The sequence below is a fragment of the Mustela lutreola genome, chromosome 5 (assembly GCF_030435805.1).
Source record: "Mustela lutreola isolate mMusLut2 chromosome 5, mMusLut2.pri, whole genome shotgun sequence".
Classification (NCBI taxonomy): Eukaryota; Metazoa; Chordata; class Mammalia; order Carnivora; family Mustelidae; genus Mustela; species Mustela lutreola.
The window spans coordinates 94,023,574-94,044,772 of NC_081294.1; the positions used below are offsets into that span (position 1 = coordinate 94,023,574).

At 35.9% G+C, this 21,199-nt stretch overlaps 1 protein-coding gene across 1 annotated transcript in view; it reads left to right on the forward strand.

Moving 5' to 3' along the window:
• Positions 1 to 21,199, forward strand: part of CWC27 (CWC27 spliceosome associated cyclophilin) — a 196,430-nt gene that overhangs the window by 156,455 nt on the left and 18,776 nt on the right. The window contains exons 12-13 of the mRNA XM_059175087.1: positions 6,226 to 6,335; positions 11,034 to 11,137. Coding sequence (XP_059031070.1) covers positions 6,226 to 6,335; positions 11,034 to 11,137 — 214 coding nt within the window. The remainder of the gene's footprint in view (positions 1 to 6,225; positions 6,336 to 11,033; positions 11,138 to 21,199) is intronic.

Below are 21,199 nucleotides of genomic sequence, written 5' to 3' on the forward strand. Positions count from 1 at the left end.
GATTGATTCCTGCATCAGGCTTTCTGTTCAGTAGGGAGTCTGCTTCTCTCTCTCTCTCTCTCTCTCTGTCTCTCAATCCCTCTTACTTCTCCCCACTCTCATTCTGGCTCCCTCTCAAATAAATAAATAAAATCTTTAATAAATAAATAACCCCCCAAATTAGTACAAATTTAACCTCCTGTCATTCAATAAATGCTATGGATTATAATTATGAAAATGATAATAAAAAGTATATATAGGCTCTCATCTTAATGGCAAAGAATATCCCCATTATTATAATTTCCATAATATATTTTCCTTATAAAACAAACCAAAAAATGGGCATTCTGACTGGGGGGAGAATATATAGTTTATCCCCAGTAGCTCCTCAAGGATATGGTGAAGCTTCAATCAATGGCTACAACTCTAACAGATTCTACCTAGAAAGCTTAATGTTCAAGTAATCAGAAGTAACTACCTTAAAGTTGACCTCTACTCCTCTTACCTATTTAATACATGTCATAAATTATTTATCTCTAACTCAATTTAATTAAACAACTATCTGCTGAAAAAGTATTTGTATGCTAAGGGCCCTGAGCCCCTACAAGTCCCTCAAAGAGTCTTTCATCCACAAAAGCAATAAGACTACTATGGACACTGCTGTAATTTAAGATCTAAGAATGATCAGATTGTTCATTTGTCTATTCAGCTACTATTTATTGAGTACATACTATATGCAAGGCATATGCTAGGCCACAAACAGGGCATAATACCTGCCATGTGAGTTTGTAGACTAGGGGGCAGTACAGACAAAGAAGCAGTTATGATAACAGTATTTAAACTGTTTAAAGGTTCAAATGAAGGGGGATATGACTAATTAAGGACTATCAAGAAAAAATCATTGAGAATTCTTCCTAGGTAGAAATTATTTACATAAACCCACGTTTTGGCAAACTGTATTTCCCATTTATCATGGTCTAGGAGGAATATAGAACCTTTTTTGGTAGGATTTTATTTCATCAGATACATCCAGCTGGTAACCTGAAGCCTTTTTATGTTGAATTGGAGTACTTTCTGTTCTCTTGTGTGTCAGACATGAAGAAGAAATAACCAAAGTGGTTAAAAACTTGTCATTTAGAACCAGACTACATGGGTTTATATTCTCATGTTTATAGTCCCTTAATAAGTTATTTAACCTTTTACTACCTTAATTTCCTTATCAGCAAAATAGGGCTAATACTATGCCTTCCTTATAGGGTTGGTTATCAGGATTAAGCAAGTAATTCAGGTACTGGTATCTGGCACATAATGAGTACTTAAAATGTTAGCTATCATGGATATCGCTTTTCAAGCTGGTACTTTTCCTAGAATTAAGAACTGGTGTATATAAAATGTTATTTTATTTTTTAATTTTTTTTTAAGATTTTATTTATTTGACAGAGATCACAAGTAGACAGAGAGGCAGGCAAAGAGAAAGGGGGAAGCAGGCTCTCCACCGAGCAGAAAGCCCAACAGGGGGCTGGATCCCACAACCCGAGATCATGACCTGAGCCGAAGGCAGAGGCATAACCCACTAGCCACCCAGGAGCCCCATAAAATTTTATTTTAAGAAAACATACTTTTGGGGCGCCTGGGTGGCTCAGTGGGTTAAGCCTCTGCCTTCGGCTCAGGTCATGATCTCGGGATCCTGGGATCGGGTCCCGCATCGGGCTCTCTGCTCAGCAGGGAGCCTGCTTCCCTTCCTCTCTCTCTCTCTGCCTGCCTCTCCGACTACTTGTGATTTCTCTCTGTCAAATAAATAAAAATAAAATCTTTAAAAAAAAAAAAAAAAGAAAAAGAAAACATACTTTTTAGCTTCCAGAAAGTATGATAAGTACAACTAGGTATCACCAGCATTGATGTTTTCTGTGTCCATTAAAGTCTGTCCGTTTTGTTTTCAAATGCTATTTACTATTAGCAGTAACATATTACTTTTATTCATATAAAAGTTTTCATTTATTACGGAAATTTTTCAAAAATTTCCTCGAAGTACTGGATGCCAGCATATTTAAAATAATTTATAAGCAGCCTTACTAACAGTTTCTGATACATACTGATTATTCAATAAGCCTTTTTCAAAAAAATGAATGAATGTAACAACTACTTGGAGCTGTTAAGCAACTTGAGCGCTGATCCTGAGACAGTGGAGGGAATAAGCCCTTTATCTATAAAACGAGATTTGTAGATGGATACCATTGGTTCATTAATTAAGTAACCACAATTGAGTCATCGTCCCTTTATGTTCAGAACAAAAAGTTTTCACAGTGAAGAGATTCAAGTGGAGCAAGGATTAAGTTTCTGACTAGCTCTTAGAGGAGGGGTTAAGGCATTCTTTATAACATGCAAGGACAGAAGTGCAGTACTTAACTTTGTCACTTAAACTAAGCGTCAGAACACACGTTTTAGCCCAGGCTCTGCTGGTGATCCCTCTGGGAGACTGGCTGAGAAACTTCACTCACCTAAACACTGGTTCCCTTACCTATTGACTGAGAAGGTAGATTGGTCGATCCTTAAGGTAACTTCTAACTCTGGTGCTCTAGTGAGCTGATAGTCCAGTGATAAACTGATGATTATAGTGATGTTGGACATTCTTTTCACCAGACCCTTTCACATATATTACCTACCTATATTATCTCAGAGATAGCTGAGATACTTTATTCTAATACTATAACATATGTAAGCTTTAAGCCCTCTAAGGAATCAGCAATTTGAAATTTAAAGTCAGTGGCTTGATTTCTTAACTATTTTCACATATCTTAGGTTTGTTTCACCCTTTAGACTACACTATAGAATGAAAAGTTTGTATCATTTTTGTTTTAGATGTCTTTCATAGCATTTCTCAGAATGCCCACATATGAGAGACACTAGGTAAAATTTTATTTTCTGGATTGAAGTTTTAGTTGAAGTCACTAAGCACAGTGTGCTCAAATGCCAGCTCTACCGTTTTGTAATTCCTGTTTCCTCATTTGGTGTATGGATCCTTTATAGATCATCAAAGCACTTTAACATGGTGCCTAACATATACTCTTTGGTAAATGTTCTTTTGTTTCCCTACCACTCTTCCTTCCTATTTATTTAGCATATTTTGTAGAAATTTCAGTTAATGACAAATAGTCATCATATTATATCATCATTATTTATGAATTATCATCCACTGTATATTGAAATTTATAAGAAAAGTAAAAGCAGAACAGTCTGTACTTAGAAAAACTAAACTTTTCAAACTCCTTGTGTATTTTATTAGCCAGTTTTATGTCACTAAAATCATCCAGTCACTTATTCAATTTTTGTTTATTCAGGGGGATTCAAGCACATGAGAAATGAATGTGCTACTTCCTGTTCTGGCAACATGGACTGAGTTAGCACAGACCTTCCTTCTTCTACACATATATAGAAATGCTGGATAAAATATGATCCCGCCCAATTTAAATACTTAGCTAAGCTTAAGAGAGGGAGAGAAAGAGAGAAGAGAGAGAAGGATAAAAAAAGAAAGGTCCTAGGTACCAGAAACAAAGGGGGGGGGGGAGAGCATTAAGTGCGCAAGGTGATATTATCATTGCCCAGGTGGGTAATGGAACCAGATGTAGGCTCTACTAGCTAGAAGCTGGGAGTTTTAGTCTCAGACTTGGAGAGAGATGTGGCTGTGGCTCAAGAGAAATGGAAACTAGAAAAACCATACACCTCGTCAGGAAGGCCACAATGAAGCTTGTCATGTTTCAGACCTCTATGTGGGGGAAATTAAAAAAAAAAAAAAAAAAAAAGTTTTTCAAAAAAGCAAAACTCTAAACCTCTACCAGGCATGGCTACAAAGTCTGAATATACATTCCCTATATGGTATAGGAATCCTAAGCCAAGAAATTAACTTGAAAAAAAAAAATGTCTAGACTACTGGACCCCCTAAATTGCCTGGTAGAAACAAATGCAAAAGTTTTTTGTAGAAACTCTTAAACAATCCTGGGTGCCTAGAATTCCTACAGAGCATGATGGAGATGCAGCTCTAGCTAAATATAAACTCACAGTCAAAAATTAGAAAACACATAGAGAATTGATGAGTCTAGGAAGAGAGTCAGAAGACTTTCCCCAAGAGAGATCCCCAAGAAGAATCTGAAAGATACAACATAACAGGTGTTTTAAATAATTAAAAGAGATTTTTAAAGGACTAAATTTAATTTTAAAAAGACTGAGACTATTAAAAGAACAGATGAATAACCAAAAGAATAACCCAAAAAAATACCTAGAAATAAAAATATAATTAAAATCAATTGCTTAGCTTACATCTTAAAAACTGATTAGGGGCGCCTGGGTGGCTCAGTGGGTTAAGCCGCTGCCTTCGGCTCAGGTCATGATCTCAGGGTCCTGGGATCGAGTCCCACATCGGGCTCTCTGCTCAGCAGGAAGCCTGCTTCCTCCTCTCTCTCTCTCTGCCTGCCTCTCTGCCTACTTGTGATCTCTGTCTGTCAAATAAATAAATAAAATCTTTAAAAAAAAAAAAACTGATTAATTAGGGGCGCCTGGGTGGCTCAGTGGGTTAAGCCGCTGCCTTCGGCTCACGTCATGATCTCAGGGTCCTGGGATCGAGTCCCGCATCGGGCTCTCTGCTCAGCAGGGAGCCTGCTTCCTCCTCTCTCTCTCTGCCTGCCTCTCTGCCTGCTTGTAATCTCTCTCTGTCAAATAAATAAATAAATCTTAAAAAAAAAAAGCTGAGTAATTATAACTAAACAAAGGATTAATAAACTGAATTATAAAATGAAGGAAATTATTCAGAATATACTTCTGAGAAATAAAAATAAAAAATTAACATGCTATAATTATTCATAGTTGATCATATTGTAAAGGGAAGTACTTATACTAATGTGATATACTCATTTATGAAATAGAATAGTTGACCAGATTTTTCACACAGTTGGGTTTATGCAGCAAATGTCACAGCATTAGAAAATCTCAAACAAAATGGCTGATTGTTAATACACTGCACATTAATAACATTCTTCAAACCATGTAACAAAGATGTAAGCAACAAACCAAGGCTTGAATAGAAAGATTACTGGCATTCTTGATTACATCTGGCTCATCTTCATTTGCCAGCCAAAGATAAGAGATAGGTTGTTGGTTTTGGTTTTTTTATTTTTCAATCATAAATTTTCACTAATACGAATGCATGTAAGTTAATACAAAATGTTAGTACTCTTCTTGAGACAAAACTGTGCTCCATAAACCCAGATGTTAACTGATCTTCACAGGGAAGTATTGCAGGATCAAATCTATAAATCGGTTTTCTAATTTCTAACTTAGTAAAAATTACTTTGATCTGCTTCTGATAGCTGTCCCGACTTATTCGTTGGATATACTTGTTTTTTACAATAACATCAAATTGAACTTGTTTATTAGTTGTTGCTGTTGTTGCTTTAACTGAGTGAGCAACAGAAGTGGCAGGTTGCTGGAAAATCAACCAATATCAAACAATTGTATCTTATAAACAGGAGAAGAATGTAAAACAGCAGGGCTGAATTTTAGGAGAACCTTAAATATTATTTATTTATTTATTTATTTGACAGACAGAGATCACAAATAGGCAGAGAAGCAGGCAGAGAGAGAGAGAGGGGAGGAAGCAGGCTCCCCACTAGGCAGAGAGCCCGATGCAGGGCTCGATCCCAGGACCCTGGGATCATGACCTGAGCTGAAAGCAGAGGCTTTAACCCACTGAGCCACCCAGGCGCCCCTCTTAATTATTTTAAAAGCGAGATAGGTGATTTTATATTCAAACAAGTGAGAACTACAATAATACATTATATAATAAAGATGTTTATAAAATTGGTTGATAAGTCAACATTGATCATTGTCTAGCACAGGAAATAGTTATTGGTTTTGTTTTTATTTAAAATTTTTAAAATATTTTATTTATATATTTGACAGAGACAGCAAGAGAGGGAACAGGAGCAGGGGGAGGAGCAGAGGGAGTAGGAGAAGCAGGCTTCCCGCTGAGCGGGGAGCACAATATGGGGCTCAGTCCCAGGGTCCTGGGATCATGACTTGAGCCAAAGGCAGATGCTTAATGACTGAGCCACCCAGATGTCCCTGGTTTGATTTTCACATGGGTGAAAACCAATCCCAGGTTCTGACCTCCTCTTCTGTAATAAGCATAGATGTTAATATGAAACCACATAGCCTTTTTATTATTTATTCTAAGAATATTGTATTATTCTTCAGAGGATGAAACTGCTCCTGATGATGCTGTTGCAGAATACAGAAGAGAAAAGCAAAAGTATGAAGCTCTGAGAAAGCAACAGGCAAAGAAGGGGACTTCCCGGGAAGACCAGGTAACTTCATAAGCCTAAATCTATATGTAACGCATTGCCTTTTAATGGTCTTGAGGTGTCGCTAATGAAACCTGATTTGATTACACATCAGAAAAACACTACATCTTAAAAATGAAAAAAGATATATCCGTAGAGTGTGGGGTGACAGGAATCTTGGACACTCATGTTCTTTCCAGATATTGTAGGCAAAAAGCCTAAAAACTTCCAGGTTTCAACCTTGTACTCCCATATCAAGCATAGGAACCATATAAAGTCACATATTCTCAGTAGCCAGGTAGAACCTTTGTCTAAGTAAATATAAAATGGAGTGGTGGCGATTATAAATGGTGAAGAGATTTCTTCTAGCACAGCATCTCACATACTGACTAGCCAGTTCTGCTCAAAATTGTAAACTGCCTGTAAATAAGGCATTCAGTCCACTAGTTGATTTCTATTGTAAATAATATCACAGGACTCTTCTTGTTTCAAATAATTTATGAATTTTTAAGAACTCATAAAAGATGACTGTTAGAAATAAGAATAAAAAAGCTCCACAATCTGAAAGTCAATTTTATATACCATGCAACACTTGGCATTTAATAAAATAAATATCTCCAGCAGTCATTCATGTTGAAAAGCTAGGGGGAAGACCAAAATCATTTATTTGTGATGCTGCCATGTATATCTATTTGAGAAAATGCCATTTTAGGTATATGGATAAAATAGGCAAAATAAAAGTAAATTAAAAAGCCTAAGTCTATTTGGATAAATTAATATAATCAGGGACTACATTATAAATGACACCCAATTCCTGGTAAAGCAGAATCATGCATCAGTACTTAGCATGAAAATAATCATAAGGAAAGTTCTACAAGAAGTCAGATACAGGAAATTGTAATTATAGAGGATGAATTTGAGCAATTTTCAAAAGAAATGGCATATCAAATGAAATTAAGAAAAAGTACATTATTAACTTGTTTTCATGGAGTCACAGTGAATAGCAACTGCAGTCAATAATACTACCAAAGATACCCAAGGATCACTCTTATTCATGGACTCCTCTTTTTTGCTTCCTAGCAAATAATTATTAAGAACCATGTACTAATCAGGATATTTGGTGGTAAGCAAGGTAGACACACATATGTCCTGAGCTATTAGGGAAAAGAGCCAGTTAAGTAATACCATTAAAAAAAGGTGAGCATTGTGACAGGTTAAGTACAGGGAACTATGGAAACATCTAATAGGACCTAATAGATGGTCTGAGAATCTGGAAGGCCTCACTGAGAAAATGATTCAGCAGTTGAACTGTGATGGTTGAATAGATAGGTAGCCAGACAAAAGGAAGAGTAGCTGATCTCTTTACAAAGAACTATATGTTAAGTATGACTGTAACATAAACTAAGAGAAAGATGATGCTAGAGAGGTAAGCAGAAGCCAACTCATGTGAGGCATTTTTGAGTTATATTAAAAAATTTAAATTTATCCTAAGGGCAGTGGGGAGCCATTGAAAGAAGGAAGTGACATGATCTCATTTGCAGCTTAGGAAGATCCCTCCAACCTGGCTGCAGTAGAGAGAGTATACTGAACCAGGACAGGACTAGAGGTGCAGAGGCCCACTGAGGAGACTCTTACGTGTAGATACACATGCAACAAAGTCTGCGAAGGCAGGGCCTCTTCAAAACAGTTTCCTCCTGCTAGGATAATTCTCACTATGCTGAAGAGCCATGCTATAAGTAGTTGCCATTCATTCCTTCAGCAAAAACCAGAAGACTAACTCCCTTAATAGATGCCAAACAGAAATGTCCCTATGTAAATCCTATCTTCTTTTTTTTTTTTTTTTTTTTTTTTTAATTTATTTACTTGAGAGAGAGAGAGAACAAGTCAGAGAGAAAGAGAGAGAGAGAGCATGAGCAGGGGGTAAGGGCAGAGGGAGAGGGAGAAGCAGACTCCCTGCTAAGCAGGGAGCCTGACGTGGGGTTCTATCCCAGGAACCTGGGATCATGAACTGAACTGAAGGCGCTTAACTGACTGAGCTACCCAGGTGGCCCAAATCCTATTTTTAGTCTGTGTTGTGCCCCATTATTTTTGTGATGTTTATTGTTCTGCCTTGTGTCTTCCCTTGCCTTTAGAATGCAGCTAGAGAAAAGTCTAATCCTGAATACAGGAGAAGCCAAAAAAGGCCAAGATGATGTTTTCTACTTGCTGCAGTCCCCCTCCTCTGAGCAAAAGCCCGTAGCAGGCTAATTGGCTCTAAAAATAGACAGCCTTGCCACTTTCAACTCAAGGAAAAAGATCCAGGTCTAGCATAATTTTCCAGGAGGCTTTTAAATTTGATTCCACTAAGAAGTCTCCTTTGTTTTCATTTTTCTTTATGCCTTTAGAAAAGACATTTCCAAGTGTACAAATATCTACCATTAGGGACACCTGGGTGGCTCAGTGGGTTAAAGCCTCTGCCTTCGGCTCAGGTCATGATCCCAGGGTCCTGGGATCGAGCCCCACATCGGGCTCTCTGCTCCGCGGAGAGCCTGCTTCCTCCTCTCTCTCTCTTTGCCTGCCTCTCTGCCTACTTGTGATCTGTCAAATAAATAAATTAAAAAATCTTAAAAAAAAAAAAAAATTGATGGGCTTGGGGCATCTGGGTGGCTCAGTCTGTTAGGCATCTGCCTTTGGCTCAGGTCATGATCCTAGGGTCCTGGGATAGAGCCCTGCGTCAGGCTTCCTGTTCAGCAGGAAGTCCGCTTCTTCCTCTTCCCCTACCCCTCCCTGCTCAGGCTCTTGCACAAGCTCACTCTCTCTCTCTCTCTCAAATAAATAAATAAAATCTTTAAAAAAATCAGTGTTTACTTTATAGATAAAGAAATATGCATATACAGATATATTTTGTATAATATATATAATAGATATATAAGCTCATACACATATACACAAAAACACCTAAAAAGTCTTTAAGGATATTTGCCAAAATGTCGACAATTGTTATTCCTAGTTGTGGGATAATAGATATTTTTGTTTTGCTTCTCCTGTTTTCTAGTATCTCTAAATTAAACTTTTTCTTATAAAACAAATACAGAAGTTTGTAAGCAAAATTTTCTTTTAATGAGTGAGGTTTAAAAACAAGGGATATCTTCTTTATCTGTTAACACTGCTTGAAGAGCTTAGTCTTTTAATTACTCCTGAAACAGAATAAAATATCTAAACCCTAATGCACTAGGCAGCCCTTAGAATGCCTATGAGGATATTCTGTAGGAATTTATAGTGTTTCCCCAAAACTCATCTCATTCAATAGCCATGGCAATGTGTATATTTTCACCTGTTGTTCATGTGGGCATTAAATTTTACAGACCTTATAAAGTATATAAGACACTTTCATTATCATTTTTAGCAATAACTGTCTTTGATTCTTGCACCACCTGTCTTTACTGAGCTTAAGTTCATTTTTCATGAACCATGGTCTTAATGGTATTTCCTAGATAAATTACGGAGCCTAGCAATTTATTGTGACTCCTTATTGTACTTGTTACTCACATACTGAATTATTATAAATCCTTTTTCTTATGAAATATGAATATTTTAGTACTGAATTCAATATGACAGTATCTTAATTAGACATTTGATTTTTTAGACAGGTAGTACTTCACCCCATTTCACAATTATGTAGTTTTTTAAATTGTAGGGAAAAAAATTTTTTTCCAACTTTTGTTCTCTGCTCAAAATCTGGAGTCAACTGTTAAGTTATAGCCAGGGGACAATGTGATTGTTTGTTACCCACAAAGGACACAGGAGAAAAACAAAAATTAGAGACATGGTCTCTTTTTAAAAAACCTACTGAATCATGGTAATTATGCCCTACTTCTTTTACTTAACAATAGAATGTAATATTTCATGAATATAATTTTTATAATAGTGTAATGGCATGCATAGTCACTGTTTTTTAGGAAATTTATCTAGTTCCTTATTGACAGACATTTTAACATGTTTCCATGAGAACTTGTATGAGTACTGCTGCAGTGTACACTTTTTGCATAAGCCATTTTCCATGTTTCACACAATTTCTCTTCATGGATTCCTGGAGGGGCGCGTGGGTGGCTCAGTGGGTTAAAGCCTCTACCTTTGGCTCAGGTCATGATCCCAGAGTCCTGGGATCGAGCCCCGCATCGGGCTCTTTGCTCAGCGGGGAGCCTGCTTCCCGCCCCCCTCTCTCTGCCTGCCTCTCTGCCTACTTAAATAAATAAATAAATAGATAGATAGATAGATAAAAATCTTTAAAAAAAAAAAAGTGATCGAATCAAAAGGAATGATCATCTTAAGACTTCTGATAAATTTAAATTGCTTTCTAAAAATGTCACTCCCATTTACTCATCTTCTAACAGTTAATGTGTTCATTTTACCTTCCTTAACAATGAACTTTTTAAGTTCATGGAAATTTATTCAGTGACAAATAGTATTTATTTTTGGTATTTTAGTTTTAATTTTGCATATTTTAGTAAAGTACATCATTTTCTATGGACATTAACAGTTAGCCATTAACAAACATACATTTTTTTGTTTAGGAATCTTTTATATAAGCAAATTTATGTTCCCTAAGTCAGAAAGCAGTCACCTGTGTCTGAGGGAAAATGTCAGTGCAGATGCAAACAAAGCAATTTCAAGGTTTGTTGCAGTTTTATAAAATTATATTTATCCTTATCAGAGAACTTAGCAGTGTAATTGTTATTTCAGACCATGGCGCTGCTGAACCAGTTTAAATCTAAACTCACTCAAGCAATTGCTGAAACTCCCGAGAATGACGTTTCCGAAGCAGAAGTAGAAGATGATGAAGGATGGTAAGGGCTTTGATTCCTCGGTATCAACCCTGAACAAAAGGCTCAGGGCAGAGACGCTATTAGGACATTCCCACTATATCGCCCTTTTTTTTCTCTTCCAGACTTCACCTTTCATCATCCCCTTGTCATTATATAGGGCCTCAGCACCTTTGACTTCATTTCACTTGAGTAAGCATTTATTGAGTGCTCGCTGTGTTCCCAGTATTATGCTAGCCAGCGGAAAATATACAAGAAATATGTGACTTTCTCCCTGTCCTAAATAACTTTCTAATATTGTGGAAAAGATAAGATTCACATTAAACAGCTAGAAAGCAGCCTCAAAAGATTCTAAATCATTAATTTTTTACACTGTCCCACAAACATTTTAGGACTCAGTAATACATTTCATAATCCTACTAAGTTCCTCTTAAAATTTATGACCTACAAGATCCTAGCAATTCATACGCAGTCAACTTATTTTTTTCTTTGGCTATTTTCCAGCTTTTTAAGACACTGATAAGAAATAAAGGAATTAATGACTCGTATATGTCCTATCCTTAGCACTTTATCCTATAATGGCAAAAAAGGGGGGAAAAAAGGGAATAAGAATTGCGCTTTCCCTTATCACACTCCTCTGTCCTCCAGTTGACTTCACATGTAGTATATTAGGACTCCCCACACCTAACTGCCCTCACCTCCCACTCACCCTGGCTCCAGCACATTGCTGCAAGCAAGCCAGTGGGTCACCCCCCACATATGACTCACCCTCTGGAACCTCTGAACTGTCACATGTGCCATTACCCCAACCCAGAATCATAGCCTCACTCCTCTCTGCCAGACAGCATCTCTCTCCTATTTCAAAACTGCTCAACACTCCCATCCTCCAGGAAACCAGTCAGCAAGATTTGTTGAGTACTCACAAATCTAGAGGGTGGAGGAAAGAGGGCTGGGACACACATTAAAAAAGACATAAAAACACTTATTAAGAAAACATTTAAGCAAGATTCTATGACTATATATAACTTTAATCAAAAGGGCTGAGGGGATGATTTTTTGAATGGACTGAATCCTACCTCCCCTAGGACCCTTAAGTACCTATGTATTTCTCAAGATATAGTTTCTGTATGACTAGGTTATTATTTTTTTAACCCTGAGACTTTTTTAATGGGTTTCTATTACTTATGTGTATTTGTTTACACTTAAATTCAAAGTTGCTTAAAGGCAGAAGCTGGCTTCTCCCACTGTCCTGTGCCAAAGGGGAAGGCTCAGTGACAGTTGATTGACCCATCGAGGTAAATGCACATTACAAAGAAGAACTTTCTGTTTTTTATATGACTGGACAGGTTTAGTTTTATTTTGGATTCCTTGAATGTCTCAAAATATCTTTCAAATGTTTTGGGTTCAGCCACCACATAAAAAAATGTTTTGCCAAGTCCTCTTCCCCTTATTTTTGAATCCATATGCATTTTTTAAGGAAACATGATCCATGTGTTTCTGATTCATTTACACTTAACTCATCAAGATGGTGTTTTGTAAGAGCAGTTTGATGCCCAATAAGTTTTTTTAACCTTTTTATAAGCCATTTAAGTCCTTTTTTATTGAACAGGAAAGTCACCAACAAATTTAAACCCAGAAGTTTCATTTGAAACTCATAACCCGCAGGATTCAAATTTACTTTTAACTTGGCAAGACCATTTAACTTCCCAGGGTTCTTCCTAGACACTTGGTTCAGTATTTTCTCATTGTGAATTCCTCATTAGCTTCAGATATCATTAGTGTTTTTAAAATTGTCATTCTTGCTTTTGTGGTGATTTCACAGTACAATCTATGTCCTAACATCTTCATTAGAAAATAAACAAATGGAAAAACTTTACCAGATGGTAAAATCACTGGTCAATGATGTTGACCACTTCTCCATCTGGGGAACAAAAATAAGTGGTCAAAGAAAGGTAAGTAAGTTAAAGACATGGTCTTCAGGGGGTTCATTTCTACCTTCAGTTGCAGTCTCCTTAACAGAAAGTCAGAACTGTAAACTCTGTACGTACACATTTTTCGTATTTGTTTTATTTAACATCTAGTAAAATACCTTTTGTGTTCAGGGTACTAAAGAGAATCATACAGAATACATGGGACCCTTTTTATTGCACTATAGACCATTGAAATTTTGTAACCCGGTAAGCAACAACATCCTTTCTGTTCCTAAATACACCCGTTCCACTTTATCAGGTCTCTAGTGATTTAGATCATCTCTCATAAAGTATATTCCACTCAGAAAAGAAGTCTTATATTCAGAATGATTTATGGCAAATATTATGAGTGCATGGCATGTGCATGTGTGTTATGCATAAATTACATGGTTACCAGACTATTTTGTAGGTCACGGTTACTGCTTTTCTAAGAAGTGAAAGTCAGCCAGTGCTGTACTACACTGTCAGGGTCTGTTATCTGAGGTAAAATGATTGCTTCTCAGACATTTTTATGTGTCCACATGAGTGACCACACATTGAGGGATCATTTTCATTTTCTGTCAAGATAGAAACCATTACCAATTTGTTATGTTTTTTTTTACTTGGCAAACTCTTCTATTCGCATTTTTGGCTGAGCTGCTGTATTGGCATGGTATACAACAGACATTTGGGTACCATTCAGCAGCATTCTACTTTTTATGCAAAAAAAAAAAGTGGGAGGGGGAGAGAAAGAAAAGAAATATGATTCTATTGTAAACACTATATATGGTGTTTGATAATTATTCCCAGATTTCACTAACAAAGCATTTAAAGAAGTGTTATTAGTAGATCTAAGCTGAAATGCATGATAGAAATTTTTCACTCAAAATTATTAGGATTCTTCCTTTGTTGGGATATGTGCTGCCAATATTTGGTGGCAGTGATGGCTCCCAGATTCCCATGTAGCAGCTAAAGTAGCCTCCTTCCCACTACATTTCTTCATCCCACAGCATCACACTCTTATAGCTATAGAATCCTTCTTCAAGCATGGATTTTATAAAACCGATTAGATATATGGCAGGAGTCATCAGCCAACAGATTCATATGACCATGTGGATGAAATCCACATGCCATTTTGGGTTTGGTTAGATAAAGCTTGGTTAGTTCCCAGAAAAGTTTTGAGAGAGCGGTGTCTGACAGAATAATAGAGAGACATAAAAAAGAAAGCCACCTGCTCCTAAGGAACAAAACCAGCATTCCAAGGAGAGGAGAAAAATTAAATCTATGAGATTAAAGTGTGATTTTGTGAACATTTAACTATTTGCTACTAAGTTCCTTTGAATTTTTTTCCAGATTGCTAAATCCAAGATTAACCTAATACTTTATCACAAATATTCATGATAAAATAATAAACAGTATAAAATCTGTCTGCTTTGCTCCCTCCTTGTCTTCTCGCCTCACTCTCCTCTACCACTTTCCATAAGACAGTATTCATTATCATAAGAATTAGAGAAATACTAACAATTGCAATGGTTGCCTCAAGTATTTTAATAATTATTTTTATTATATAAAGAAAAGATATTCACTATAGCAAATCAGAATTCAGACCCTCAAAGAAAATAAATAAAAATCACCTGTAATCCAAAACTCAGCAGTAAATACTATTAATTTATACCCTTCCTGATATTTTTATGTACATATATATATCTTTTTTGCAGAAATGAAACTATGTAATGCTGTAATCTTATAACTTGCTTTTTTCCCCTCAGCAATATATAGTAAGTATACTGATTAAGTATATATATTGATTAAGTACTTTTCCTTGCCATATATAATTTTATAATTAATTTTTACATTTTTGTATCATGGCCACATAGTATGCCATTATATGGTAAACCATAGTTTACTTGATCAGCCCTATGTTGCTGGATATTTAGGCTCTTTCCAGTTTTTATCATTATATACAACACTGTAGTGAACATCCATGTGTCTTCATCATTGCCAGTTTTCTCTGGATTAATTGCAAAACTGGAATTTCTTACTCAGTGGGTATGCATATTGGGTTTCTGCTAAATATTTTCAAGTGGCCCTCCCAAAACGTCATTCCAGTTTATACTCCCATGTAAATACCATTTTTATGACTTGCTTTTAGGGCTGTGACAATCTCAAGAATTAATTAAGGTACTCTGCTGTACTTAGTGAAAGAGAATAACATTTTACAAAAAATGCTTTGCCCTTTTAAAGTTTTAAAAAACACACAGTCTGGTTTGCTTCTGTTTTTAATAAAACTGGTACAGATTTCATCATGATTCCTCAGCATCCTCAGGTCTAAGTGGTTTTGTTCTTGGTTCTGAAAAATTCTCCTTCCAAGATAATCTTATAAGTTAGAACTTTTGAATCTAGATTCTTCTTTTATTTGTTTCTGTTTTTCAGTTTTATTATTGCACCTTGACTTGCATTAAAAATCAGTTTGTCCATCAGTCACAGTTTGTTTGTGCTAGAGATTGGAGTTCAAGATTAGCATGAAGTAGTTTTCAAGCGTTCCTCTGGAGTTAGCATAGCATAGAAATAACAAGGACTGGTTGTCTGAGTATCCAAAATTGTGAAAATTTAATAATGCAGACATAAAAGTAATTATTGATAGGCCCATTCAGAGCTCCTTATAAGGTACCATTGAAGGACATTGCTTCATCTCACTGGCAAAGCTGTAAACACCTTTTGTGTATAATACATACTGTAATTTGTATATGGCTTAGTCATGTATTGAGTAAAGGATGCAATAACTACAGATGAATATTTTAATTTTAGTCTCTACTTCAGTGGAGTCAGGACATTACCAGGCATGGGTAGTAAGTAAATTGTAGACAAGCCCAGATATAGGTCTGAGGACAAACACTGTGAGAACAGTGAAAGCCCACCTTAGCCAAGTGAGAGATCTTCTTTACCCCTTAGCATTAGGTAGGAGAGCAGATCTCAAAAATTTTATCTCTGGACCCCTTTATACTCTTAAAAATTAGTGAGGACTCCAAAGAGCTTTTATTTGTATGAAATATATCTATTGATATTTACCTTCTAAAAATTAAAACTAAAAGAAAATCACTAAAATCATTTCATGTTAACATAAATAAATTTTTTACAAAGAACCATTGTATTTTCATAGGAGAAAGTCTAGTAAGAAGAGTGGCATTGATTTACCTTTTTTACACATCTCTACTATCTGACATAACAGATCAGCTGGATTCTTATATCTGCTTCTGCACTCCGTTTTGATATTACACATCAGGTATTTGCTGAAGAATTCCACTGTACATTCATAAGATAAGAATAAAAAAGGCAAATAATGTTTTAGTATTCATACTAAAATAACTGACTTTGGAGACATAAAGAGCCCCAAGTCACACTTTGAGAACTGGTGGACTAAAGCATCTTTAGTCATTGTGTCATTGCTTCATGATGATTCTTTGTTAGATATAAAACCCAATCTATAGGTCCTGGGAACCTTTATTCAACTTCCCAGTTTGTGATCCTTGTTTTCACGCAGTACCAAAGTAATGCTTTCTGAATTAAATGTGCCCAACCTATTGGTCTAGACCTGCTTCCAACCTAACAATGCCCATAACAATTCCAAACTGATACTTAACTGTTTTTTTCTTCTTTTTCAGAAGTGTTTTGTAATAGACTTTATTTTTTTAGACCAGTTTTAGATTCACAGCAAAAATAAGCAGAAAGTGTAGAGTTCCCATATTCCCCTGCCTCTCCTTTCCCCTAACACAATCATCTCCGCGATCAATATCTCACACCAAAGAGGTACATTTGTTAAATATGATGAACCTACATTCACATATCATTATCTCTCAAAGGCCACAGTTTACATTAGGGCTCACTCTCGGTGATATATTTTCTATAGGTTTGGACAAATGTATAACGGCATGTATCCACCATTATAATACCATGTGGAGTAGTTGCACTGCCCTAAAAATTCTCTATGTTCTGCTTCTTCATCTCTCACTTTCCAGATAATGCTGACAACCAGAGATTATTTTACTGTATGCATAGTTTTGCCTTTTCCAGATTCACAGAGTATGTAGTTTTTTCAGGTTGGCTACTTTCACTTAGTAATATGCATTTAAAATTCCTCCACATCCTTTCATGGCTTCCTAGCTCTTTTTTTTAATGTGCTGAATAATAGTGCATTGTCTGTATGTAGTATACTTTGCTATACTACTATGTAGTGTAGTTTACATCCCTACTAAAGGGAAAATCACTTGCTTCCAAGTTTTGGCAATTATGTATAAAGCTGCTGTAAATATCCATGTGTAAGTTTTTCTGTGGACATAAGTTTTGGGGTAAATACCAAGGAGCATGGCTTCTATAGCATATGGTAAGAGCATGTTTAACTTACAACTCATCCAAAGTGGCTTGACCATTTTGCATTCCTGCTGCAATGAATGAGAGTTCCTGTTTCTTGACTTCCTTACTGGCATTTGGTGTTCTCAGTGTTTTGGATTTGACCATTCTGATAGGTGTGGAGTGGTATTTCACTGTTATTTTAATTTTCAATTCCTCGGTGACCTATGATGTTGATCATCCTTTTACATGCTGTTTGCCATCTTTATATCTACTTTGGTGAGGTGCCTGCTAAGGTTTTTTGCTTGCTTTTTAATCAGGTTTTCACTTTCTTATTATTGAGTTTTAGAAGTTCTTTGCATATTCAGATGTGTCTTTTGTAAATATGTTCTCCCAGTCTGCAGCTTGTCTTCTCATTCTCTGGACATTGTTTTTCACAGAGCAAAAGTTTTTAATTTCAGTGAAGTGTGTCTTCTCCACTGCTTGTTTCATGGATCATGCCTTTGGTGTTACATCTAATAGCCAAAGTCATCTAGATTTTCTCCTATGTTATCTTCCAGGAGTTTTACACATTTACATGTTGCATTTAAGTCTTTGATCCATTTTTTAATTGAAGTATAATTAACATACAGTGTTATATTAGTTTCAGGTATATGACATTGATTCAACAGTTCTCTACATTCCTCAACCACAATAAGTGTCATCACCTTCTGCCACCATAAAATGTTATTACAGTATTATTGACTATATTCCCTATGCCATGCTTTTCACATCTATGACTTATTTACTTTGGTCTACAATCCTCTTTTTTTTTTTTTTTTTTAGATTTTATTTATTTATTTATTTATTTGGCAGACAGAGATCACAAGTAGGCAGAGAGGCAGGCAGAGAGAGAGGAGGAAGCAGGCTCCCCACCGAGCAGAGAGCCCAATGTGGGGCTCAATCCCAGGACCCTGGGATCATGACCTAAGCCGAAAGCTTTAACCCACTGAGCCACCCAGGCACCCCTATAATCCATTTTGAATAATTTTTTTGTCAAGTCTATAAGGTCAGTGCCTAGATTAATTTTTTTTTTTTTTTTTTTTTGCTTATGGAGTGTTTATGTTTATATCGCAGACTTTTTGGTTTTAGAAAGTCTGCAGAGTTACTTTAATGTGCAGTCTCATCATTTTCTTTTAACAATAGCCTGTTAAGTATATTTTTACCCAATTATCAATTATTCAGATTAATACAAAATAACTGATGGAGTAGAAGTCACTTATACTTGACTTTAAATATATATACTTTTTATGCTTTTCAATCCTATTCTTCTACTGGTAGTAGGAGTTAAAGGTGGCTCTTAATCCTACCAATTCATTCTTGAAGCAGATATTTGCATGTGCTATATTTCAGGTATCCTGCTAGGACCTTAATGCTATCTTCCCTCATTTAACCCTCAGAGGGCTCATAGGTTAGAGACCAGCTATGGTGGATTTGTTTCTTACAACTCCATCAGATAATTAGGGTTAGTCCCATTCTATAAATGAGGCAGCGTTGGCCTAGAAAAGTATGTTATTTGCCCAAGATCACACAGCCATAAATGGTGAGGCTCTTGGTCACACGTAAGACCCTATGCTGCTTCCAGAACAGTGATTTCAGCATGAAGTAATAATTAATAGAGTGAAGCGGGGGGAATCAACTTGACTTTCATAGACCTTTGATTCTAAATCATAATATCTGTCTTCTAGAGGTGGTTACAGCATATATCATCTATCCTCATGTTCAGAATACTTTCTACATTCTTTTAAAGATATACACCACCATGGGCACCTGGGTGGCTTAGTCAGTTAAGAATCTGCCTTCAGCTTGGATCATGATCCTGGAATTCCAGGATTGAATTTGAGTCCTGCATCAGGCTCCCTGATCAGCTCCCCTGATCAGGGGAATCTGCTTCTTCCTCTGCCCTTCACCCCGCTTGTGCTCTCTCTCTTGCAAATAAATAAATCTTTAAAAAGAAGAAGAAGAACAGAAAAACAATGCACCACCATGGAGAGTCTCTGTAATCCTACATGTTGAATTACCCTTTAATTATATTGCAAGCTGTTAAATCAAACTGCCTGAGCAAGCAACCTCTATTGCAAGCCTCAGTTTCTTCACCTGTAAAGTGGAGATAACAATATCTACCTCATGATTATTATTAGAATTAAGTGAGATAATTCATGTAAAGCAGTTATAAAGTTATAAAGTGCTCGATGCTAAGGAAATACTCAGGGAACATTAGGGGTGAGAGAGGGAGGGGGCATGTATAATACTGAGGTAATATTGGTAAAGCCTGACAAATTACTAAAGCAGCACAAAGTAAACATTCTTAATTAAACTGACAAATTGTTACATAGTTGTCTTCATGTAATATTATCAAAGAAAAATAAGATATAAAGAAAAGGCAAATGTTATTTTACCTCAGTTATGTTGTCTGTGACCAAAAAGGAATGTAAATTCAGTAAATATACTAGTTGTGCTTGATGGCTCTATTTTAAAATGTCTTGAGAAAAGGAAGTATTATAAAGCAATTTCTTTAGCTGAATCAAGATTATAAAATCCTAAATCTTCCAGAATATAGCTGATGTAAATTTAGCATTCAGAGAAAGAAAAGGAGGGTGGGGTGGACAAGACTACCTTTTCTATCCTGGGAAGACACAATCATAGATTATGGACTTGGACTCTCTCTACAATCTTTTTTTTTTTTTTTTTTTTTTTGAAACAGAGAAAGGCCCTGTAGGCATAAGTAGTTCATTTTTATTGGAAAGAAAATTTAAGGAGCCAAGGTCCTTGGGATTAAGCACAAAGCAGTAAAAATTTATTTCACAATGGGAGTTACAGATAGCAACCAAGCCAGTACAAAATGAAAGTTCCCATTGTGCACGGGCAATCAAGAAAATATGAACAAAAGTTCCATTACTTTAACCATATTTGAAAGTAAAATGATGCTTAAAGTGGGACAGAAAAACCCAATAGTAAGATGTCAGGTGAAATTTAGTGAAGATGCAGAATTTGTATATACTTGTTTGTATTTCTGTAAAAAGAGTTTTAATTGTACCATCTTCTTTCATAGAATTTTTAGATAAAATTTATACAAATTGTCATATTGAGTCTCCAAATTAACCTAATTTGTGTTTATAATAGTCAATATAAGAAATACTGAAAAAGAACAGGAAAGAAAAAATCAATAGTAATTTCATACCCCAGAGAGTGATCATTAATGCTTCTTTCTATCAATATATATATGTACACTTTTAGAATGGAGAATTTGAATTGAATGGAAATTATTATACAAAATTTATCCAATTTTTCATGGTTTTTCATGAGTGAATAATCCAAGTTAACATATTTTGTATGTTCAATGTCATTTCCTTAGGTTAAAGGAAGTGAAACTGCTGAGTTAAATATGTTTTTTTTTTCACTTTAACAAGGAATAATTTACATATAAGAAATTGCTCCTCTTATGCTCAAAATAATTTGTTCAATTTTAAAAATTGCCTACACCCATTTAAACACAAGTGCTAGAACATATACATCACCCCTGAAAGTTCCCTCATGCCCCTTTCAGCCAGTTCTTTGCCCCAAATCATTCTGATTTTTGTCAGCTCAGGTGTGCCTTGATAACATCTTTGCTAGATTGCATTCCAGAAAGTTAAATCATTTATACCTGTACCAGCAATGTATGAAGTTGCTGATTTCTCCAAAGTATTATGTTATGTGTATGTTGTAATATATCACAGATAACAGATAAAGATACATTAATCTTTGCCAG